The sequence below is a fragment of the Squalius cephalus genome (assembly GCF_949319135.1).
Source record: "Squalius cephalus genome assembly, chromosome: 20".
Lineage (NCBI taxonomy): Eukaryota > Metazoa > Chordata > Actinopteri > Cypriniformes > Leuciscidae > Squalius > Squalius cephalus.
In genome coordinates, this window is record NC_137141.1 from 23,136,761 (window position 1) to 23,163,559 (window position 26,799).

General features: G+C 37.4%; 1 protein-coding gene across 2 annotated transcripts in view; it reads left to right on the top strand.

Moving 5' to 3' along the window:
- Positions 1-26,799, top strand: part of mdga2a (MAM domain containing glycosylphosphatidylinositol anchor 2a) — a 135,142-nt gene that overhangs the window by 91,618 nt on the left and 16,725 nt on the right. For both annotated transcript variants that reach the window (XM_079853312.1, XM_079853313.1), the window contains exons 9-10: positions 4,093-4,362; positions 10,912-11,060. In XM_079853312.1, the coding sequence (XP_079709438.1) occupies positions 4,093-4,362; positions 10,912-11,060 (419 nt within the window). The remainder of the gene's footprint in view (positions 1-4,092; positions 4,363-10,911; positions 11,061-26,799) is intronic.

Here is a 26,799-nt window from a genome sequence, read left to right on the forward strand (position 1 = left end):
TAGCTGCTCGCATCTCAGCCTGCCTGACAGACATTTCTGGCTGGATGAAGGACCAACTCCTTCAACTAAACCTTGCGAAGACAGAGTTGCTTGTAGTCTCGGCCAACCCAACACTACACCACAATTTCTCCATTCAGCTAGGTTCGTCATCCATAACTCCATCAAGGTCAGCCAGGAACCTTGGAGTTGTGATTGATGATCAATTGAACTTTGCAGACCACATTGCTAGAACTGCCCGGTCCTGCAGATTTGCCTTATACAACATCAGGAGGATCAGGCCCTTCCTATCAGAGCATGCTACACAACTCCTTGTCCAAGCACTTGTTCTATCCAGACTCAACTATTGTAATGCTCTCCTGGCAGGTCTTCCAGCTTGCACTATCAAACCTCTGCAACTGATCCAAAATTCTGCAGCTAGAGTGGTCTTTAAAGAGCCGAAGAGAGCACACGTCACTCCTCTCCTCACAAAATTGCACTGGTTGCCAGTTGCTGCTCGCATCAAATTCAAGTCACTGACTTTTGCCTACAGAACAACCACTGGCTCCCTTTTACCTAAACTCATTACTTCAGACTTATGTGCCATCCAGAAACTTGCTCTCTGCAAGTGAACACTGTCTTGTGGTGCCATCTCAAAGAGGCACTAAATCTCTTTCTCTGACCTTTTCCTGGTTTGTTCCATGCAGGTGAAATGACCTGCCCAACTCAACCAGAGTGACTGAGTCCGTGTCCATTTTCAAGAAACGACTGAAGACGCATCTTTTTCGGCAACACTTGATTCATTAATACTAACACTTTATTTTCTATTCTATATTATCTTTAAAAAATTAAAAATAAATACAGATACTGCATTAGATTAAACTGGGAAGGGTCATAGCACTTGCATATTGTTGTCCTATTGTTAGTTTAACTGCTTCTATTGTTCTCATTTGTAAGTCGCTTTGGATAAAAACGTCTGCTAAATGAATAAATGTAAATGTAAATGAGTGTGTTCCGCTAACTTTTCTAGTCCAGAGCAATGCTGTGGTTCAGTATGCTCCTTAGGTCCAGGGCTGGATTTATAGATTGTAGAGTTCCTTGATGTCTGGACCCTACATTATCGTCATGGCTCTTTTAACATGGAATTTTAACATGAATTTGAAACCGCTGTTTCAGTCGCCTGTTTCATATGCATGCTGAGCAGTGCTCGATTGTATGTGCGCCGGCACATTTTTGGCAAAGATACTTCAGTTTAAATAGGAGGATGGACACATGTCTGAAGACATCCTGTCTCCTTCACATGCCCCCCTAAGTGAGGGTGGCATAAGTCAGTGGCTGTGTGCTGAGGTTGATTATGTCTAACATATCTCTTTCTCCCTTCTAATACCCTGAAGTATTTTGTTTCCCATGGTTGAGCTGTATTTCCCCTATGTTAGGGTTTAAAGTAAAATTGTATGCTCCCCTGCGGATGGTTGCTTAGGAGGTACCCCCTTAGGGTTTATGCAGGGTGAATGGAGTATGTAGGGCAATTACTTTCCCCTACTTCATTTACCTCCCTCCCCAACCACTGTTGGTTCTTGAAGTAGTTCTTCACTGCGGTTCCGCCATGGGCTCCTGAACCTATGGTGACGTCTGATCTCTCCATCTCCTCAGCTGTGCCTGGGTCTTCAGTTCTCTGGGTTCCACTGTTGGCCATTGAAACGCCAACTCCACCCTGGCTCCTCCCACCATCGGTTCCACCGTGGGGACCTTCAGTCTTGTCTACTCTGCTGTGGTGGTCTTCCGCTCCTCTATGGGGGTCGTCAGTCCTGCTTTGGTAGTCTTCTGCTCCACCATTGAGGTCTTCTGCTCCTCCACTCTCCTGAACTCAATTTGAACATTTATCATTTATTGCGCCAGTAGCCGCCTTCCGAAAGGGGGAGTAATGTCATGTTTAGTCTGTTTTGGTTTCGTTTTCAAAGACTTGGTTTCGTTTGCTTCTCTTTGTGTCCTGTGTTCCTGCTCGCCATTTGTTGTCATGGTTATTCATTACGTTATTAATTAGTGCACACCTGTTTTCATTTGAGTTCATTATCTTGTGTATTTAAGTGTATTTCTCTGTGTTCATTGTCTAGTGTTGATTGTGTTTAAGTGCACACTGTTGCGTGGATCTCTTTGGTTTTTAGAGTTATTAAAGTTTTGCTGTAATTTGAACTGCCGTTCTTCTCCTCGTCTTCATATAAGTGTGACAGTTGCCAGCCAACGAAATTGGAGTGTGTTTATATGTGCTTTAGACACCAGTCAAGCTGATGGCATTCCCCATGGCGTCGATCCAAGACGCAGGGTCTCGTTCTCCTTTTTATGGAACCATGGTTACAGTCGTAACCTGACATTTTAACCACTGTTTGTTTATGATATAGAGTAGTTTGATTAATGTAAACATAGTGTATAACATATAGTAGAATATTACATGTATATAAAAGTCGATTTACAATACATGTCTCCATTTATGTACAGGGCCAGCCTGGACACAGTTATTCTTTATTATTACAGTTTTTGCATTTTACTAATAAGTAAAGTAAAGAATAATAAAATAAAAAGAGTAAAATAATTAAGACTAGTTTTCTGAAATACACGCATAGGCAAACAGTATTTGCCTACTAAATTAATGTCAGTCATTTAAGCTTATCCTTTTAGATCTTTAAGAATTTAGAAGCATCCAGCCTTCATTCCATTCAGCATGTCTGGTACAGTAAGTTTGCTTTCCTTTTTTATTTCCAGCACTTTTTGACAGGAGAAAATATGTGCTGTTCTATGTGAGTTTGGGAAATGGGACTGAGATGAGCATGCCTCAAATGATTGCCACTGTGGATTTGAGATGTAGGGGTACATTGTAAAGTATGAATAGTCTGAATTACTGGACTGCATCCCTGTATTGCCTATACTGTTCCATTTATCTACTGAAGGCCTACTAGATAACCAAACAGATGATAAAATTTCAAGAAAAAAAGGCAAAGCCTATTTCTTTGGGAAGATGTTATTGCAGGGTCTTAGTAACTATTATGAAGGACATTTTCAGTCATCCTCTTTTTGTGAAAATATTCAATATCCATATTTTACTGTATCAACATTTCTTTTCAAATCATCCTTAAGCCAATAACTTGAAATTATATATATAGATATATAGTGTTTGATATTTTGGCATATAGTGCAATGAAATTCATTCATTTTTATAGTGTCCTAATGCCTGTTTGGGACTTTGGGCCACTGATAATGTACAAATTATGAATACATATTGTAGCTTACATAGCGGTGGTGTACTGTATATGAAATAAAAGAGTAAGAGAGGAATGTGGTGTGTGAATTCTGTGCATCAAGCCCTCTCTGTAAGAACGCATGACTCTCAGCGGACATTAATAGAAGTGCTGTGCACTACAGTAACAGGAAGCTTCTCCAAATCAGACTATAAAAAGTGCAAACTCTGTGCAGATGCCAGCGCCCTTCTAAGGACATAATGTTATGTTTGATGATGCTCTCCCGGGGCTGTGCTCTCTGATGGTGTGCATCATGGTGTATGTGCGCGCATTGGCTCGCAACACCATGAATCACTGATTCATGACAGGTCACCCTCTTATGAGTGGGTGAGTCAGCATCCCCCCCCCCCCCCCTTTTTTCTGCTGTTTTGCTGCTTCGCAGTGATTATAAAACTTACAGATCCATCTGTGATGTCTGTATAGCTGCTGTTGTGACATTCTCAAGTAACTTTCGCATTTCCTGTCACTCACAGGCGATTTTGATTTTGTGAATGAATCTTTATTTTATCAGTCACAGTATGTTTATTCTGTACTTAGTTCTCCAACCCTGCTGAAAAATCCAGCATGAATTCCATGTTTGTCCAGGCTGGTTTATGCTGGTTAGACCTGGTATAGTGCTGGTCTAGCTGGTGGACCAGCATAGTCATGCTGGAGCAAAACTGAGCTGTGCACCAGCTCTCCTGCTTCCTATGCTGGTGACCAGCATGCAAATCATACCTTATGCTGGATTTTTCAGCAGGGAATTGTATTGGTTTTATTGACTTAGTAGGCACCAGTGCAAATACGTTCTTTTTGTCTGATATGAACGTGCGTCCTTTTCCAGATCCTCCTGCGGTGGAGCCGGTGTATACGGAGATCAGGCAGGGTCTAGGCCGGCCGTTCTCACTGAGCTGCAGGGTCTTGCGTGCCCACCCCTCAAGAGTACTGACATACGAATGGAAACTGGGCACCAGACTGCTAACAACGGGCAAGTTCGATACTCGGGACGAGACGGAATACCACGTAAAGTCACTCAACCGTGAGGGCTACGGCGCGTACACTTGTGACATCACCAACGAAGCAGGTGCTGGCCGATGTACTTTCCTTGTCACAGGTAAGACAATTGAAATACATGTGCAATTTAAATGGATGCATTTGCAATATAATTATGTATAGTTAGGAAGATAGCACATAGGGTAAGGATTAATCAGTGACTCTTTCCACTGGTTACATTGTTACGCCAGTAGCTGGCAACAAGCAACTACCTTTATGAACAACTTAAATTATTCATTCAGGAAGGAAATCTCCAGTACTATGTGTTGCTTAGAAACTCGCAGCGGTTCTTCTTTGGCTTTGTTTGTGACCTTTTTTATTGGTGGGTCAAAACAAGACAAAATAACTTGTAATATTATATCTGGTAACTGGCAATATTATGTTTGAAATGTAAGTTATTCAATATTAACTTCTTTCTTGTGTCTCATATAATGTTCAAGACACTAAGCACTTATACTATTCATTATGTACTATACCGTTGCGTGTTGTAATTTGAAGTGTGAACACACTGCTTGCACTATTTATACTACAGAATGGAAGAGTGCACAAGTACAGTGTGTAAATAGGGACACATCTTTTGTTTATTGAAATGCTGTAGAAATGAAATGTCACACTCAATATTGGGCTGAATATTAGCATGGCTGTGGTATTGGGCGCAAGCAACAGCACTTTTGCTAATGTCCTTGTTTCTTAATTGTACGCTACATTTTGTTTCTTTGTTATGTCACCATGCAATCTCAAATCTATCTCCTTAAGAAAAACCTGTCGAGAATCACCATTTTACGATACTTTGGTGCCTAATCCAAAACTGTTCCTGATTGGCAGATTTTTGTGCTACAGTACAATCACATTTAATTATGAAGAAACTACTGAAGTACCCTGTTATTTTTTTAACTGTCCATTAAGCAGATGTTGGTTTTGTCCTGGAAATATTTTCTTATATACAGTACAGTACTTAACACTTTATATGCAGTCATTAATAAAATGCAAATCTCAACTACAAGCACTTAACAACAGAATAAATTAAACTGTGCAGATATATTGCTAGCAATAGCGCTTCACTAGCGATGTAAAACCCGCTCTTGCTTTTCCTTCGAGATTCAAAACCCCATATCTTGGACTGGCCGTATATCTGTTTTGGCACCAATAAATCCAGTCCACCATGTCACCTGGAACATTTGGTGCAAATGGTGGAGCAGTTTCTCTTTGATTTCGTGCCACCACATAAGTAGCCTGATCTCATGCCTGCTACTGCACCAGACGCTTGTGTTTAGAAATGGGAACTGCTAGCTCGTGTTTTTGCCCTCCCTGCTGTTGAATATTCATGGCTGAAATCCCAGCTGGTTGATGAGGCATCCTGGACCAGAGGAGGATGTGGGAGAGAGAGAGAGAGAGAGAGAGAGGGAGAGAGATGAGCTACCTGCTTTCTGATGCATAGGTTATTCTTGGAGATGTTCACCCCTAATCATTTAATTTGCATTGACAATTTCCTGCTCTGTTCAGCAGGCATAAAAGAGGATTATATCACTCATATCCACTCTCCTTGTATCCGCATCTCTCGTTCTCTCTCTCCTCTGTGCACTTCTGTAGGACATGCTGAAGGCCATTATTTTGCACAAACCATGCATCTATGATGAGCCTCTGCTCTCTATGATGCTGGAACATACTGCACGAGCTTGAAGCTCTCATTTATCGTTGTCATCAAATGGGTTTTTATACTGTATGTCTAAGCGTTAAAAGAGCCCAAGCCAATCCCAATTCCACGTTGAGTCTGTTTTATTGGAGGCTAAACACCCTTGTAATGTTGTATCACGAAGCGAACATGATGGATTCAAGCAAATGAAGGCGAAGGCACAGAACAACAGCCAATGTCACATGGCCACAGGGTTTTGTGTGACACTTGAACAAATGGCCAATGCATCAAGTTGACATTTCACTTTGTCAGAGCAATGTGCACAACTGTTCAAAGATAAGAAAGCTTGACTTTTCTCAGTCTCAGCATTAATTTCAGTGCAAAATGCAAACCCAACAGGGGTTACCAATTAATACAGCAGAAAGTTCAGAAAGTTGAGAGAAGGCCCTGCAGGACCATCATGCACCTTTTTTCTGAAAGGGCACCAGTGTTGTACTGGCTCACTTGTGCCCAAGGCGAAATAAGACACGACTAAGGAAAGAAAGGCTTTAACAAGAAGGTTGTAATGTAAGTATGAATTGTGTTAGTGCAGTTGTACAGTTTTTGTTTAGCACATGAGTTGACCTGGGTTCAAATCCCAACCTAAAGGCCTTTCCACACCGAATGGGAATTTTTCAATTACATGAACCATTTGAACTACAGGTAGGTACAGTTTATTGCTGCGAGTATTCTTTTGTCTTTATTTCTGCATATGTTTGCACTACCAACATTTCTTCACAACATCATTGTGACTAATACTCTGGGGGTTTTTTTTCTGTTTTGACTTGAAAATGTGTCTTGACTTGAAATTGAAACTTTTACTGCAGCAATTTTATGGGCCTAAGCTTTACACTTTCTAATTGAGCCAATGCAGATGAACAAGCAAAGTTATTTCAGGGCAAGACCACCCTGATTGTAAAACCAAACGTGATCGGTTGTAGCGAGAACGTGCTACGATTGGTCAGCTCAATGTAGCCGTTATCTGATTGGCTTGAGTTAACAGTGGGTGGAGTTCACTTATTTGTGGATTTGTCTGCACGTCGACGCTAGAAGTGTTTCAAAATCCACAGATGCGTGAGGGGATTTACAAATGCACAAGAAGAGATTCACAAATGTGTGCAGCGATTTACAAATGTACAAAAAAGCGGTTCACAAATAAATGCCAGGCGGAGTTGTGTTTGTGACATAAAACACATTTGTTTAATTTTTTTATTTATTTGCAAATCTCATTTTATTTATTTGTGAGTTTTATACATTTTTGTGAAACTCTTACATTAATTTGTGGATCTTAATCTATTTATTTGTGAATTTGATCATTTTTTGTGAATCACTTTGCATTTGTTTGTGAATCTCAATCTATTTATTTGGATGTCTATGTATATATATATATATATATATATATATATATATATATATATATATATATATATATATATATATATACAATCCTAACCCCATAGAAAATCACTTTGATAAAGATACCTATATATAGCCTAATAACAACATGCATAAATAAAACCAAACCAAAACATAAAACCAAACGACTCGAACCCGAAGACTCGAGAGATGAACTAATCAATTCTGTATCCGGTACCAATTGCATAGCTCAGCTTATGTGGCTGTCACGTGATGAACGAACGACTCGAACCCGAAGTCGATAGACTCGAAACGTGAACTAGGCCTAATCAATTCTGTATCTGGTACTACAGACTGCACATACATTAAATAAAAACAAGGACTGTCAAGAGATTCAAATAATCGTATTAATTTCTGATTTATTTAACATTTTCATAGTAGTTAATGCATTAACGCATACAGTTCCTTTTTAAGATAAGACAAAATATGTGTTAATGCAGAAATGAATGAATTATGTTAAAATAATTTATAATAAAAAAAATTCTATATAATAAATTGAATACACTTTATGGATTTAATCTCACTGGGTGAATTTGCATTGGCTGATGCGTATTTGTTTCGCTCTTTATGTGTGAATAAAATACATGATTTGCAGATGATTCATTTCACTTTTGGTGTTAAAGAATTACAGAAATATAGAAATTACAGAAAAAAATACAGAATTTCTTTAACAATTTCGTTTTTCCAAGCTAAAATGCAACTGAACTTGTTAGTTTAACACAAATGATATGTCAATTGTGTGACATTATTTTTATATATATATATATATATATATATATATATATATATATATATATATATATATATATATATATATATATATATATATATATAATAAAAAAATGTTTTTTTCTTTTGCTTCTTCTTTTTTGGAAACTGCATTCAAAGTTCACTTGGCTCAAAAATCTTAGGTGGTTTGCTTCAGGGTGCCTGTGGTTGATGGGTTAGTAAGTACTCCCCACTGGTTGATGGCTGCACACTACTGGGGAGTCAAATATAAAGTACTTATGTGCTTATGTGAGGTTTGCAGTAGTATGAGCATTTAATAGCAGATTTAATTATTGAGTTATTGATGTCAAATTATCAAACTAATTTCTAGACGAATTTAATTTCTTCTGCTGTCCGTGGCTGTTTATTTGTTGCATAAGATATTGGTTTAGTATCCATTTAGAAACTGATGTACCTTGAGACAAGGTTAATTGAGAATTGTGGTATTGATCCAACCCTGAAACTAATGGATCAAAGGTTTGCACTTTAAAGCATTTGTACATTTCCATTGTAGAGCACAGTGGACGCACTCTTAGGGTGTATTCACACCTGCCTCGTTTGGTTCGATTGAATCGAACTCTAGTTCGTTTCCCCCCTTGGTGCGGACCTTTTGGGCAGGTGTGAATACAGCAATCGAACTCGGGTGCGGATCAAACAACCGAACCGAGACCCAGCTGAAGAGGTGGTCTCGGTACGGTTCCAAACGAACTCTGGTACGGTTCGTTTACGGTGTGAACATGAACCGACCCAACTGCAGAAAACTGCGTCTTTTTATTTGACTGCTCTTATGAGGATACTTAACAAAACGGACATTTTGGCATAATGGTGTCTAAAGCGAGCGAGCGAGCGAGCCAGAGTGCGCGCACGGCAGAGAGAGAGGGAGCGAGAGACCTTGCGTGTGTGTGCCAGCTAGTGTGCCTCACGAAGCGCATGTAAGGACCCAAGCAATCAGTTGTCGGTGCGGGGGGGCTTTTATCTATACCATATAGTTTCTTCATATTGCGTTTGTAGAGAATAACACCAAATCAGTAAAATAACAAATATTACATTACGAAATATCTCCATGCTGAGCCTGTTTGTGCACTTCCTGCTTTTCCCTGCTTGAGAATTCCTGTCCAATGAATGGACGACCTTAGCACACGTGTGGTTTTGTTTACACATTTTGGTTCACTTGCAAAAAGAGCAGTGTGAAAGCGAACCGTACCAAACAAAAAAAATCAACATCCTATTTGGTCCGGACCAAAGCAAGTGAACTATCGGACTTTCCTGGTGTGAATACACCCTTAGAAACCTTGGCTGCAGGAGCCGCTGTGTTTCTTTTGCCTCTCTGCTAAGTGACAGCTGATCCATGCAGTACTACATGTATCTTTCTCCATCTTAGGCTGATTTAAGAGCCATGTGTGTATGATGCTCCTGCTTTTTCACTCCACCTTCACTCAAGCATTGATTCCCAGAGGAGTCAAATTTATCCCTAAGCCTTAAGCAGAGTAAACTCGATGGACCTATTAGCATTGGCTCTAGATTTTTCCCTCTTAATAAGCTGGGGATAAAATAAGTGCTGGTGACAGCCGTTATTCCTGACCTGCAGACATCAGCAAATTTTCCATTCTCGCTCTTCTCAATGTAACCCTCCAAGATGTTTCTACCGACTTGGACATTCAAAATGTATCTGCAGAAAGGTGAACTTCCGGACAGTCTGACAAAAAGAAGAAGCTGTGGAACTGTGGAACATATTTTTACTGTTTTATTCTGCTTTCTAAAACTATTTTAATTAATTTTTGTAATTTCTTTTGGTTTTAGTAAAGTGACAATATGAAAGCCAATTATCGTAATAATATAATTTTCCTGGATTCATTCACATAACCACAATAATGTTTTTGTTTGTTTTGTTTATCTAATTGTGCAGTCAACGTACTGTAAAAACAGCTATTTTAGACATAACATAGAGTTTCTTTTCATTTCATGAGCTTAAAGCATTTGTTGTCTGCAAATAATATATTTATTCTTTTTTACTTTGATTCTGCAAGTGTTTTTTAGTTAGGCAAGAAACAGACAGTCCTTGATGCAAAACTGTTTTTTCTTTCGCATTTTCATATTTTTTCATTGCTTGTCAGCTTTCAGCAGATAGAGAGGTGAGCTCTCCTAATGACTTTGCTTTGTGTCTGTCTCCGTTGAACCTTTGATGGAGAACGTTCCTCCTTTTTTTTTTTTTTTTTTTTACTAATTTTCCACCAGCAATGGTTTATAAATGCATTCACAATATCCTCTAGCATCACTTCAGTGCGCCAGACATTTGACCTGCCGATCTAAACAGCAGACTATAGCCCAGTTTCACAGACAAGACTTAGACTAAGCCAGGATTAGGCCTTAGTTCAATTAGGGCATTTAAGTAGCTTTTATAAACATGGCTTAGAAAAAAAGCATCACTGGTGTAAAAACATTACTTCTTTAAGACAGACCTACCTTATAAAACAAATCCCTGTGGTTTACTTCAAATGATTTATCTGACACATCCTAAATCGAGAATTTTTGTGATAATGTATCAGAGGGAATGTGGAATCTGCCACTTTTGTATCTGCAATTTAAAGCCAACACAATCCATGGAAATCTTCACATCTGTCTAAATTTTTTCTTCAATATTAAAAGTTTATTTATGAATTTTCTATTAGGACAAAACAAATAATTGTTCAGTCTTGGTTTTGGCCTTGAAATGTGGCTGTGAATTTACAGTAATAAGCCAATGTCTATTTTCAGGTAAAGCCTTTGCACCCGAGTTCTACTATGACACCTACAGCGCTCTGTGGCAGAACAAACCTCGTGTCTACGGCTTCAAACTTCAGTGGACTCAAATGAATCCCAATGCGGTCGACCGCATTATGGCTTATCGACTTGGTATCAAGCAGGTAAGTGTGTCTGAACACTTACTTAAAGATTATTTTATCAGTGGTATGTTTTGGTATTCAGATATGTGGAAAATGTGAAAGGGTGAATACATGTCCACAATGAAAAAAGTCCACAATTTTAAATTTAAAACATGTGCCAAGTTCTTAGAAATGTACTCTTTGTATTTATGTTGATTTCATTTGGTATGCCATTTAAAACATTTTTTTAAAAGACTCTAAAAATGTCATGTGGTGTAACCATCAAGTAAAAAGTAATTCTTGTATATTCATTAAATTATATATTTATAATGTATTTTTCTTACATCTTTAATATCTGAGTGTACACATTTTAATTATTGTTTTCAGAAAAAAAATATTTTTAATGGTACAAAGTTTATATATATATATATAAACATTTTCATAAAGTTGTGTGGTCAAATTATCTGATAATTTAAGCGAATAAAGCTAATTTAAGATCTGCAGGGGTCCTCTTTATGATATCATTTCCTGCATATTGGTCACACCACAGGAATTTTATTTTGCAGAATTTTTTCAGTACTAATAAGTATAGCGAAACTGTTTTAATTACGTTAAAAGTTAAATGAGTTAATGATTAAAGTAATTTGTAAATAAATTAAAATCATGCTCATTTTATCTGACTCATTATATGTATTAATTGCTTTTTTAAGGTCTTTAGTTGTATTTCTTGAATACATTATTAGATAGAACAAAAAAAAAAGACCATCATGTCATTACAAGATATTTTTTAAATAAAAGTTTATGTTCTGTTTCCCAGAATGCTTAGTTCTATTTTTAAAATCCAGTCAATGCAAATTAAATGCAACTTCTGGTCTATGAAAAAGACTGTGAGAGAAAGGCTGTGCTCATGGCAATATATAATTGTTTATAGACTCTACTGTCTTTATGTAGCATCCATGCTAATGGTGCATTTGGCCTGTGTGCAGAATGGTGTGCACGATTGCTTACTGTATGAAGGCAGAGCTAAAGTAATACTGAATTAGACCAAGTTTAGTTGTCAACATCCTACGCATATAGGATAAATCAAGGAACATTATTAAGATTCACGGGAGACGTTTATGGCTACTGTTGACGAAGTTCACTTCAGTGAAGCAGATGCGTTCTGTTTATTGAGTAGGGCTAATATTTGTCTAAGAGCTTTAGCGCTGTACTGTTCTGCCTCTGCGCGTGTGGTCACGCAGAGCAGTGCGGTTGTCAATTACGAGTCATCATCACACTGTTCTGTCACCCTCTCCTTCACACTTCCTCTGCTCAGCTGGAATGGCAGCGTCCACGGCCATTTATAATGACATCATGTGGGGTGATTTATTCCTTGTCAGATTCGCCTTTGCTTGTGGCTGCCTACTGGTGCTCAAAGTCAATGCAAAGTACACGTAACGCGTCTTGCCATGCCATATTGTTGTTGTTTTTGCCCGTGTCCTTTCCTTCCTTTTCATTTTGTTTCTCTCTCCCTCTCATTCTCTCAGGCTTTTTGCAGTTTCCATCAAGGTCTCTGCATTGCTTGTGTTTTGGGATTGCATTATTAGTAATGTTTACTAGTCTTAGCGCTCTACTTTTATGCTCAAGGGACTGTTGAGCTTGAGATGAATTTTGTGTTTGCTCATGAGCAATATTGGTTTCCATGCAATTGATGGAAGAGATGAGATGCTCTTTTTAATAACATCATGGGTTAAAGGGATAGTGAACCAAAAATTAATGTTTGGTAATCATTTACTCGTATCCCAGTATACCTTTGTTTTGTTTGTTTGATTTTTGCTTGTTTTTTTGTTCTAGGAACACAAAAATAGAAATGTTTGAAGAACTATTACGTTCATACAGTTCATACTTTTTGGTTGAACTATACTCTCTAAAATTGTATTTATTTAAATGTAGAACAATTTCAAAAGTTTGGGATTAGTAAGATTTTTTTTTAAATATTTTTGTAAGAAGTCTCTTATGCTCACCAAGACTGCATTTATTTGCATTTATACAGTAAATACAGTAATATTGTGAAATATTTTATATATTTTTAAATAACTGTTTTCTATTTTAATATGTTTTAAAATGTAATTTATTCCTGTGATGGCAAAGCTGAATTTTCAGCATCGTTCAGAAGCATCGTTCAGAATACTTTTGTAGCATCTATAAGATTCTTTGATAAATAGAAAGAAAATTGATAAATAGAAATAAACCTTTTTAATTTTATAAATGTTAAAGAGATGTAAGTGAACTTTTTTGTCACTTTTAATTAATTTAATGCATCCTTCCTAAATATTACTTTCTGTCAAAAAAAATCTAACTGACCCCTAACTTTTGAATGGTATTGTGTTCCTGTAACTGGTCACTATTTCTTAAAATTTTATTAAATCATTTTTGTCGTCTTCACTAGCTATAAGGGTCCTACAGTGTGACAAATTACTTTTTAAAAGTATAAATCTCTCAATTTATATGAGGTCATAATGGCTACATGTATAATTATAAAATAATCTGCAAAATGGTGTTTAAAGTGGTTGTAAAAGCAGCATGCCACCCCATCTGCATGTGTCCTCTGGAGTGTAATGATCTAGTGGATGGACTGAAGAATCAGAAAATAATCAAATCCATGCCTCTCATAATGGCCCATGTAATGTAGCTGTTAGCATTAGATTTTCTAATAAATAATTTAAAGCATGTCGCAAAAACCTTTTCAAAAGATGCACATTACAGGCTTGAAAAGGAAAGACTCTATCCATTTGAATTCAGATTAGATTTATTTCCCAGCATCTGTCGCATTTCATATTTACCTTTATCAGCAGAAAGCATTTATTTCATTAACTCTAAAAGAGAAATAACAGCATGCATGTCATTTCCACTATAGAGAGGACACCTTGTACTATCTTTGATGACTTCCCAACTGAAAGCGCACCTGGCATTGCAAAGAGAAAAAGAGTGACTCTGAAAACAAGAGAAGGGGCAGAAAACTAATTAACAGCTGTGTCCGGTGGGATGAAGCTGCTGTAATAAGATAAGCTTTACAGGAGAAATCAAGGATGGGACCCCAGCGAACAGAGGTTAGCTGTGTGAAGTGATTGCGGGGGCATCCGTTCAGTACTTTAGTGTGTGTGTCTGTGTGCACGTGTGGGTGTGGAGCTGTGTTTTGTGCCTGCAGTGGGTGATGATTGACTCATCTGTTCTGATCATGATGGAGGAGTCTGGCCTCCCTGTTAATTTCTTATATTCTCCCTCTACACGGCCTCTGCTCATGCTTTTTTGTTCACCAACTGTTGTTCTGCAGTTTATTTGTTCTGTTTAACATGCCGCTTTTCCCCTACGTGCTCATCCATCATGTTGTCTCGCCTGGTCACCTGTCGACGCGAGTGCCTCGCAACGCTCTGTGGGCTCTTCGCCCGCTTTGGCTGGTGACATTTCCAGGACGCAACGGGCATGGGAAGTCTTAGCCTGACAATCCTAAACGAGAGGGTTTGGAGTGCGCGCTAGCTAACGGAGACACTGCCAGCCAAGCATATTAGGCACCGCTTCAGTGCCTAACCCTGGGACTGGCAATTTCACTGCAGGGGGCTGGCGTGTTTATAGATCCCTTAGGAATGAGATTGCTTACCGTTGCTTTTTATAGCCTTCATGTACTATATTAACACTCTTTGAGGCTGTGAACATGCACAGAGCAATAAATACGATGATTTTGAATAACTCTTTTTTTATGTAATTTCTAGTAAAAAATGTTGAATAGTGGAACCTCCAACAATGTTTTTTTAACACAACGCCTGGTCTATAACAGGCTTTCAGACTGATTGCTTGTTATATTGTTCATTCTGTTTAAAATTATAGTGGAGAAACATGTATACCCAATGAAAGAGATTCAATAAGAATCAAATCAGTGGTTCTGTTTAACCCTTCAAGCCCTGAAGGTATTTTTTAAAATGTGACATATATATAAAAGTAAAGACTCATAACTCCAAAACTATTGCACAGGAGTCAAAAGGTAGGTATAGTTTGATTAAAAAAAAACTTTTAGAGAACATTTTTTGAAAAAAAATTCATTACATTTATTACAAAAATTCATTACATTTGAATATTCTCGTGCTGAGAAACTGCTGATAAAAGACAAAAAAAAAGTGTGCTTAAGGGGAGACACGGCATGCAAAAACATCGTTTTTTGTTTTTTTTTCACTGGTCAATTTTGAGATTTTGGGCTATTTGTCTTCAATAACATGTCTTCTTTCAGACTTCCAAATATGGTAATTTCCTTTTTTATCAGCATCGTGAAAGTACAATGTGGCATTTAACTCTAAAAGCGAAATCTCATTGGCTGATGTAAATTTTAAAGGCCGTTTTCTCAAAACTGTTTTTTTCTCATACTCTGAGCCAGAAATCTCCGCTTCAGCAGCACTTACCAAACTCAAACAGTTGTATTCCTACCCTTAGGAAAAAGAAGTATAATTCAAGTTAATTTTATGAAGTATACTTAAGTAATGTTCAAGTATATTTTTAAGTATAGGCTACTTTATGTAGTAAGTATACTAATATCAATGTGTACTTGTAGTAAATTTGTAAGTGTATTATTTCAATACTGCTTGGGACTAAATTGGCCCTCTTTTAGTATATACGTTTAAGTGTACTATAAAGAGTAGTAAACTACTTAGTTTACTATTTTAATACAAGTAGTACATTTTTTAGTTTATGAAAGTACACACTGAAGTGTACTCTCAGTAAACTACTAGGTTAGTAGTTTTACTGCAAGTATACTTGTAAGTTTTCTTTAAGTGAACATAATATTATATTTACATTTATATTTTTCCACTTGCAGTATACTACTATGTTCAAATGTATATTATTTTTCATACTTGAAAATACCTTTAACTGTACTTTAATTTTAAAAACACTCTATTAGCTTCATGAATGCTTTTTTAATCAACACTTGAATGTCGGTAAGTTGCATAAATAAACGAACACCAGTACATTTTAAACAAAAAAGTTGAGAAAATCACATTAGAAACATAAGAATTTGTTACATTATTAGACCTGTTTTATATCAATATTCTAATCAATATATTCAAACAATGTAAGTTTCATAAGACTGTATGTGAAAAACTATGTAAAAAAAAAAAAAAGTATATTTAATAGGCTACTTGATCAAAAGAGTTTACACAACTACAAGCCAAGTATACTTTGAATACTATACTTTTAAGTATATCTCGATCCAAAGATTGACTTGAAGTATAGGCCAAATATACTTGGACTTTTCTCTCAGTATAAGTCAAGTACACTTAAGTGTAATTTTAAGTATATTTCTGAGAAGTAAATAAAGTATATTTTTGAGTAGTATATAAAATGTAGACTGAAAGTATACTTTCTTATTTTTAGTTTAAAAGAAGTATACTAATAGAACACTTGAATAAACTTCTTTTTCGTAACGGTATCTACAGTATATTCTTAAGGTTTTTACAGAGGGGTTTGTTCATATATCATTCAGATTCTGATTTATACAACGTTTTATACCTTAAAACAGGCCGAAAATTGATTTTTTTATGGCTGTTGACAGTTTTTTTCTGATTAATGGAGTGATAAAAAGAGATATCCAAAATCCCTTCTGTAAAAACCTTTGACTCTAATATGTAAACAAACAAGAATTTTGAATCTGGCTTTATCCAATGTTCAGATTTCTCTTCTGCAAATTAGCACATATTTAAAGGGTTAGTTCACCCAAAAATGAAAATTCTGTCAGTAATTACTCACCCTCATGTTGTTCCAACCATGTAAGTCTTTCGTTCATCTTTGGAACACAAATTAAGATATTTTTGATGAAATCTGACGGCTGCATCACTCCTCCATAGGCTTTCAGAGGGACCGAAACTCGCCGGCCCAGAAAAGTTATTAAAAACATCGTTAAAATAGTCCAAGTGACTACAGTGGCTCTACATTATGTTTATCATGCGACGACAATACGTTTTGTGCGGAAAAACAACAAAAATAACGACTTTATCCAACTATTAGTGTTCTTCAATGTGGGCCTCTGGCGAGAGTTCACGGGAGCGCCACGACGCATGCGCGAGAACTGAGATTACGGCCTTCTTCTTCTTCTTCTTCTTCGTTCTACAACGTGCGTCTTCCTCTGCTTATAAACAGACCGTTTTGCGCTTCCGGCAATGTCGGGACGTCAACTTGTACATAGATATCATATTATTATATGATATCTATGATCTTGTACAGTAAATGGCGGTAATACTCCTAAGGACTGAGCAGCCAACAATAGAAGAAGAAGGCCGTAATCTCAGTTCTCGCGCATGCGTCGTGGCGCTCCCATGAACTCTCGTCAGAGGCCCACATTGAAGAACACTAATAGTTGGATAAAGTCGTTATTTTTGTTGTTTTTCCGCACAAAAAGTATTGTCGTCACATGATAAACGTAATGTAGAGCCACTGTAGTCACTTGGACTATTTTAACAATGTTTTTAATAACTATTCTGGGCCGGCGAGTTTCGGTCCCTCTGAAAGCCTATGGAGGAGTGATGCAGCCGTCAGATTTCATCAAAAATATCTTAATTTGTGTTCCGAAGATGAACGAAAGACTTACATGGTTGGAACAACATGAGGGTGAGTAATTACTGACAGAATTTTCATTTTTGGGTGAACTAACCCTTTAATGAGATACTACCTAGTTTGCATATCTAAACATAAATATTCTAAAAACTTGTAATACAAAAGATATTTGTCTTAATGTCAGTAATCAACTGGGGAAGTTTCATGCTGATATCTATTAGTTTTTTTTCCTATTCACCTAGGGGGTCTCCCCTTAAGGGAAATTTTACATATCTTTCTTATTTTGCATGCAATAACTCAGGAAGGAAATAAAGTACAGTAGGAGGACAATTCTATTTTGGTGAATTTCCCTACATGTGAGCTGTATCTGGAACCAAATTGTTGTGGTGATAGCATAAAGTAATCAAAAGTTACAGCATTTAGAACCAAGGTAGTTTTTTTGTTTAGTCAAGCATTTAAAACCTCTTCAAACAAGTGTTTCCAGTTTGTTGTTTTATTGTTATAACTCTATGAGGAATTTCTTTAGATCTAAGACACATGAGATTATAGATCTAGATCTAAGAGATTACGGTGAGTTTTTACTCTTTTTTTTTTTTTTTTTTTGTGAGAATCTGCTGTAAATAATGATGGGCCTTTTTGCATGGTCTATGCATGTTTCATGAAGTTAAGAGCGAAAATGCCACGTGAAATCTACCTTTGTTTTTGTACTTAGCTACATGTTCGTGAGGTTTTATGTGTGCTAAAACTACATGAGGAATATCTTTAGATCTAAGTGACGGACAACCCTATGGAGATTTGCATATCCTGTATAAAAACTCCATTGTTCTAATATGCGGCAAGCTTCCCATCTTAAACATGGTCTTCAAGGATTATTAAAGCCACTAGAGCACTGGTCTCACAGCAGCAATAAAGGGCAGCATACAGCCATAGTTATGAACAGCCCTAATGTTCTATGACCTCATTTTTCACTATACAGCCTACGTACTTCAAGTTTAACGAGCCCTCTTAACATTTTTTCTGTGCTTATGGCACTTAACACTCTGTTGTAAAAGTCATCCTTACTTAGATGACATATAGGTTCCATCTCTGTAGTGCTGCAAGTTGCCTCAACTTTATGTTTAGAGGAAGTTATATAGCACTTTGTAGAAAAGTTGTATAACGATTCATCTTTAATTAAAGGGATTTCAGAGTTTACTTTAATGGGAATTAAGTGTCTTTAATGATATTGTTTTTAGCACTATCTTTTGCTCCCAGGCTAGAGGAGAAATGGAAGCCTATTTTACTGCTGCAGTCCAACATTTAGTTCTCCAGGCGTGGTAAAGGCATTTGCACATAAAGCTTCCAAATCCACATTATAGAAATATAATTCCTTCGAATTCCAAAGACATAAACCAAAATTGGCTCCTAAAAGTGTGAGGTATACAAGATGCTTGGTGTGGAAAATACTCATATTGTTTCTCATTTCCAAAGCCTCTGTTATTGTTTATTTGTTCCTGCAGCCCAGAAATCCAGTTCTACCAGAAAGACTCGGGAGATGTATTAGATATAACAAAGCATTAATTTATTGAGAGCCCAGCAAGCAATTATTTATAAAGTTCTTTAGCGTTGGCCCCGTCCGTAGTGCATAATCCGAGGGTAGCGGATCTGCATTTCCTGCCTGAAGACGAAGGCAGGGGCGCAGCCGACCCCCCCGGGAGGTATGGACAGGACAGGTTATTGTTGCGTCAGCATCTGCGAACTCAAACATGTGTAAGTACCAATCTTTTATACAGCAAATATTAGGACATGATTGGATAGATGTGAAGGTAATAAGTGACGTAGTAATTAAGTCTTCCTGGCAGAACTTATGCTAAAGCTTTCATTTCAGGAAATATTCCATTTCATATTCAAGGTTTCACAGAGTTTGTTTCCTCATTTGAAACTGTACCTGTTTGCTTATCACAAGGAAATAAATATCATAATTATCAAATCGATGCCAAATGAAGCCATGAAGAACCTTTGGGATGGGAATTGACCCTCGGCCTTCCGTTTTGCCCCCAAGAACTTCTTGTAGAGTGTTTGAATTGCATTCATTCTGTAAGTGTGTCATCATATTTCTGCAATGTTTCAACAGCATTGTAAAAATCTCTCTATTGATCATACTTTTCATGTAGTGCTGAGATGAAGCCTTTTACCTCGGGCTGCTTATGGGATTTTGTTCCACATTACTTGCTCACTCTAACTTTAAAATGGTGAATATGCCTGTGCTGCTTTAGTTTTTAAGTAAACTAAGTACAAAATACAAATTTAAAGGTCAAGTCTGCTGGGTACTCCTATTCCCATTTTAATGTGCAGAGACAACCAACTACTTAAAGCAGGGTTTCCCAAACTGGAATTTGTGAGGGAACTACAGGGAGTTGTGAGTTGATGAAAAAGTAAACATGTCTAATCTTTTGCTAAATTATTGCAATGATAACTTAAAAACTCAAGTTACTTAAAGTAAATATTTTAGGTGAAAGGGCTTTGTCTGACAACAAAGTATGGGAATCCCTGTCTTACAGGATAACTTCACAACAAGTGTAAACACTCTGTGATGCTTTAAAATATATATATTTAGTGGGGTATTGACTGCTTTATGTGCATACTTTTATAAAATCATCCGGTGAACTAGTGCCTGATGCATTTTGCTGACAAAACTGAAAAGCATTTTATCTGGAATCTCTGGAATTATATGTAATCTCAGAGTCGGGGCCGCCCTCCGCCTTTCATCCCTTCTGCACACTCACATAGTGCTTTCGCAGTAGTCAACTCAGCAGGGCGCACTTATCAGATCTCTTCCCCCTCATAACTTCCTCTTTTCCCCTCTGGTTTGAAATCCCATACTGTTCACCCTCGTAATTCCCCCTCTGATTACTTAACGTTTGTCTCATTTGTTCTCATACACATATAGATCAGTAGCATGCACTTGTCTTGATAAGGAGGCTTCAATTTCAGGAGGTCTCTTTTCTTGATTTTATTTTTTTATTTTTTTTATTTTTCATGCGCCATCCAGTGTTTACATGCTTTGGTTAAAGGTTAATGGAACACTTTTTACAGTAAGTTGCGCTACCAACAAGCAATAAATACTATACTATTTTTTTATGTTTATATGAACACGCTATTTTATACATTCACCTAAAGGATTATTAGGAACACCTGTTCAATTTCTCATTAATGCAATTATCTAATCAACCAATCACATGGCAGTTGCTTCAATGCATTTAGGGGTGTGGTCCTGGTCAAGACAATCTCCTGAACTCCAAACTGAATGTCAGAATGGGAAAGAAAGGTGATTTAAGCTATTTTGAGCGTGGCATGGTTGTTGGTGCCAGACGGGCCGGTCTGAGTATTTCACAATCTGCTCAGTTACTGGGATTTTCACGCACAACCATTTCTAGGGTTTACAAAGAATGGTGTGAAAAGGGAAAAACATCCAGTATGCGGCAGTCCTGTGGGCGAAAATGCCTTGTTGATGCTAGAGGTCAGAGGAGAATGGGCCGACTGATTCAAGCTGATAGAAGAGCAACTTTGACTGAAATAACCACTCGTTACAACCGAGGTATGCAGCAAAGCATTTGTGAAGCCACAACACGCACAACCTTGAGGCGGATGGGCTACAACAGCAGAAGACCCCACCGAGTACCACTCATCTCCACTACAAATAGGAAAAAGAGGCTACAATTTGCATGAGCTCACCAAAATTGGACAGTTGAAGACTGGAAAAATGTTGCCTGGTCTGATGAGTCTCGATTTCTGTTGAGACATTCAGATGGTAGAGTCAGAATTTGGCGTAAACAGAATGAGAACATGGATCCATCATGCCTTGTTACCACTGTGCAGGCTGGTGGTGGTGGTGTAATGGTGTGGGGGATGTTTTCTTGGCACACTTTAGGCCCCTTAGTGCCAATTGGGCATCGTTTAAATGCCACGGCCTACCTGAGCATTGTTTCTGACCATGTCCATCCCTTTATGACCACCATGTACCCATCCTCTGATGGCTACTTCCAGCAGGATAATGCACCATGTCACAAAGCTCGAATCATTTCAAATTGGTTTCTTGAACATGACAATGAGTTTACTGTACTAAAATGGCCCCCACAGTCACCAGATCTCAACCCAATAGAGCATCTTTGGGATGTGGTGGAACGGGAGCTTCGTGCCCTGGATGTGCATCCCACAAATCTCCATCAACTGCAAGATGCTATCCTATCAATATGGGCCAACATTTCTAAAGAATGCTTTCAGCACCTTGTTGAATCAATGCCACGTAGAATTAAGGCAGTTCTGAAGGTGAAAGGGGGTCAAACACAGTATTAGTATGGTGTTCCTAATAATCCTTTAGGTGAGTGTAGAATTTACTACTTTTTAAAAGTTTGAGTTATGAACATGTTTTTGGATTATTACGTTTTTTTCAGCAAAGATGCATTAAATTGATAAAAAGTGACAGTAAAGCATCACAGGGATAAATTACATTTTAAAATCTGTTATTTTGGTCATTAGTTGGTTTAAATTGTAATAATATTTCACATTACTACTGTTTTTACTGTATTTTCATAATCAAATATATGCAGCCTTGGTGAGCATTAAATACCTTTTTTTAAAACATGGTTACACTTTATTTTGATATCCCATTTTAGACATTCTTCTAACTATAAGTAACTTTGCAACTACATATCAACTAACTCTCATTAATTTGCTGCTACTAACTCTCATTAGGTTAGGTTTAGCATTGTATTCAAATAACCCTAACCCTAAACAGTTTAGGGTTAGGGTTATTTTGAATGACAAAGTTTTTGTACAAAGTACTTGCAGAGTTACTTATAGTCAGTAGAATGTATGTTGGTGGACTATCAAAATAAAGTGTTAGCAGATATTAAGCAGACAGGTAGTTGACATGCAGATGCAAAGTTACATAGAATGTTTAAAGTGGACTATCCTAAAAAAGTGTAACCAAAACATTTAAAAAATCTTACTGACCTAAAACTTTTAACTAGTATTGTCTTAAAACACAGTGGTGTTTTAAATAGTAAAAGTCAGTGACATACAAGTGGCGAGTTGTTTACTAAGTTATTAGTTTGTCCATTTCCTCCAGTTTGGTTGATTTGGGACATGATGGTGGGAATTATCGCACTGACAGGGTAATCAACCAGTCGCAGATCTCAAGTGACTATCAAGTGTCTCACCATTCCCACCTCAAATTAATGCTTTGGTATCTCAATGTGATCTCAAAGAAGTCGAAAGGGATGTTGCAGCCTTTTGAAAACTTGCCCACGGGTGACGCATTTAAACTGTGTTACTTCCGAAAAATGAGCGGTTTATACATTATTCAGTCACATATTTGGTAATATTTGTTATATTTTGGTTATATTCGTTATATTTGGCCTCCTTAGAGAGAACACCGCTGATATAGATACACAAACACACACATACAGTACACCCCTTGCATGCTAATACAATATCAAGGCTTCCACCCACAGTAAAGATTCAAGGACACTCTTCTGCACTCTTCATGCACACTGTTTCACACTGAGAAGCACACAATTGCTGATGTGTTTCTCTTTCAATCTGTGACGTAAATGAATATAGGCCACCTTTTCAGTCTATGAATTGTTTGTGCAGAAGGACAGTGTGCTAGGATACAGTTCCACATTTACAGTACCACAACAAGAATATATTAATCTCCACTGCAGCAGAGGATTTGTGATGGTAGCAAACAGCACTCTGCAGTCAACAAACTGGCCTGTGGGCTAATTCAAAGACTTGCACGACATCGACACATGGCCGTTCTCTGGAAATATGCAATTTACTTCACACCAGATGAAGCATCTAAAGGTACAATGTCCTTGGGCCTACGTGTGGGCTAATGCTAGCATAAAACCTTATTTACAAGTGAAGCTCGTTGCCATTAGTGTGTATTATGACAAAATAAGTCTTGTGTGAAGTCTTATTACCGGGGGCACGCTGGAGTGGTTACACTAATGAAAGCGATTCATATTTTGCATGCACAGGTAAGCGTGTATGTGCATATTGTTATTCCAGATTCTAATATCTCACACTTTTTTTGAGTTTGAGCTCTAGTAAATGTCCATTTTTTTTTTAGTCTCTGCAGTTAAAAAAGAAGGAAACTGAAGCAAATATCAAAAGGGGATTTTTGGTTCTAAACTGCATTAGAAATGCAGCGGACACAAACAGACATTAAATACACATGGCATCAATGATGGGTCAGGTCTCGACCGCATTTGTAGACGGCTTAGTCTATGTTTAGTGATCCTATTCTGCTCATAACTCACAATAAAGATAGTAGACAATGCTTTAGCGTGCCATAGCATGCTTCCCAATGGATACATAAAATAAATGACATTTCTATGTTTAGCATTTGCCGTACATGTAACTTATGCATACTGTAGCTATAAGCAGAGGTTTTAGTGCTGCAGGGGGGAAGTACTTAAATATGCATTAAGGTTTTGAGATGTTCATAGATCAGCACTGCTTCACCTTTGGAACATCCAGATGAATCTGCTTTGAGGAAAGTTTTGGTTTAATTCGCAAAACCTTCTGTATTGAGATCAGCACATCTTCACCTTTGACCTTGTTCATAATTAAGCTGGCTATCCAAATAATTTAATTTGATAAACTTAGTATATTAACACTTGCAAAGAGTTCTTTTATTAACTTTCCTTAGGTTGCCCCCAAGTATGCGGTGAAAAAAGAAATCATCATAATTTGCTTTAATTGCCTTGTTTTGAATTGCAAATCAGCTCTTTTTTCTTAGATATCTTCGATCAAATACTAATGAGGTTCTTATTTACACAAAATATAATTTCCTTTCTCCCATGTGGAGTTGATGTATCTCAGTGCACAAAAGGTGTTTAGGTTAGAATTTGCATAAGGGCAGAATGTCTTGTTCTTTTCATATCAATTCACCCCATCCTCCCTTCATCCCCAACTCCTTCTCTGCTCGTCTTTATACAACAAGATTTGCTGAACGATGTCATGAATGAGAAGTGAGCCCAGTTGCCATAGCAACAAGCCATTTTACCTCCGACCGGCAACATATATTACAATGCAGAACAAAAAAGGTGGAACAAAATGAGGCAAAAGTACTTTCGGTGAGAGTAGGTGAATGGGGATGCTTTTACTCTGTGTTATACCGTACTTGAATCGCAAAGACAGTTGTTATTTAGCGAGCACACACCTTCTTGTGTAACCAGCCAGTTCCAGTACCAGAGAGATTATTTGACCTTTTTTCTTTTATTCATAAGAAAAGCGAATGGTGAGTGCTGAAGTAGCAGTGCTGTAGAAGATCATGTATATTTTCATTCAGTCTGACTACAGTATGAATTTCAGTGCTGATATTCTAAGTGGAGTTAGTTTTTCCCTATGTTCACCACTGGATTACTGGGGCAGTTCCTCTTGAATGGTTAACACTGATGTGTGTGTGTGTATTATTATTATTATTATTATTATTATTTAATTTACCTCGCGTTTTGAGGATGTTTCTCTGACCAAAAGAAGAGGCCTGTGTATTCATCTCTCTGATGATGGTATTTGAATAAAGGTCATGTTCAGAGGAAGGGAAATGTCAGGTTTGTATGTAATGCAGAATAGCCAAAAATGCCTTAAAGTGTGCTGTATGCTCAAATGCGAGTGTCGGAACTGTGCTTGGTTTGATTAGTAATCAAAATTCTTTACCAAACTGCAACAAACCCGAGATTTACAGAAAATGGGAAAATATATACGGTTTAGGGCACAGATGGTTCACTGAGAAACCAGGAGGGAAACTGAATTTGGAATTCTTAAGCTATGATAATGAGAAGCAGATGAAAATTACATTATAAAAATATAATAATGCTTGTCTCACGAGTGACCCCAGAGAAAGCCTTTGGCGTCAAGCCTCTGCTGATTGTGAAAGTTCGCGTTTTCCTTCTGCTGTTGGCAGCTTTGCCACGAGTCTCAGAGTAGTGTTGCGATGAACCCTGTCGCGATGTGTATCCTCACAAAATAGATTACCAGCCTGAAGAGAAGTATCAAATGCTGTGCCGTTTTGCCAGTTCTGTAGGTGTGCATTTAAAAATAAGGTTAGCTGCTGCAGAAGAAAAGATTATCAGCAATTAATTATTTTAATGTTGGTCTTTTCATCACATAAAGCTTTAATATAACTTCAGAAGATGTGAAATATTGAGTCTCTATTTTATACCAAAGACTATAAATATAGAAAGACGGTTCACTCCTATAACTTATGAATGGGAGAAACTGCAATGCACAATATGGCGGAATGCGTCCAGCCTAAGTAAAAGAGGCAATCGCTGATTGGTAAAGACATTGCATCACTGCAGCTGCCGATAGAAGCTCCGGTTCCCATAGAAACCTGAGACTCGCGCATAGGACTGCACATGCGCGTTTGGCTGGTCTAGCCTGAAAAATAAGCATTTTTAACTCTATTTGAGCATAAGTTCATGTCAAATTTTGTTGCAGATTTGAAATATGTTATTTAATTGTGAGTTTGGCAAGCAGTTTTTGAGATTTCAGGATTACCCCATTCAAATAGATAGGACTTGTTCTTAGATGCCCGAAATAGCTACCGGAGGCGTTGCAAATATGGCCGCCGAGTGAACAGGCTTTCCTTAAAAGGGACTTTGTTATACAGTATACAGTTCAAAAGTTTGGGCTCTGTAAGTTTTTTATGTTTTTAAGTCTCATGCACACTAAGGTTGCATTTAATAGATCAAAAATACAGTAAAAATATTGTAAATGTGCTAATACTTTTCAAGAAGAAACGTATTCATTTATTTTCTTTTAAACTGCCCCCAAACTTTTGAATGGTAGTTTATGAGTTGTCTGAGCTTTCTGTTGTTGTTGTTGTTGTTTATTTTGTCATTTAAAAAAAAAAAAAAAAAAGAAAAGCTGAACTTACTTTCAGTTATTTGCACATTGACACAAGTGGCAAGAACTATAATTTGTCTCATGTATACAGTCAGCCAAGGTCACTTTCTTGAATCACAATAGATTATTTTCACATTCCACAGACTTAAGTTGGGTATTATATCAGCGGCACCAAATTGTAAGTATTTCGTCAGAGCTGGTTGGTTCTGCAAGGTTGTTTTGTCAGCATATGTGTGCTCTTTGTCCCTGTGCTCTTCACACTCTCCTTCAGTGTGAGGGCTGTGTGCTTCAATATTGGCCTCTC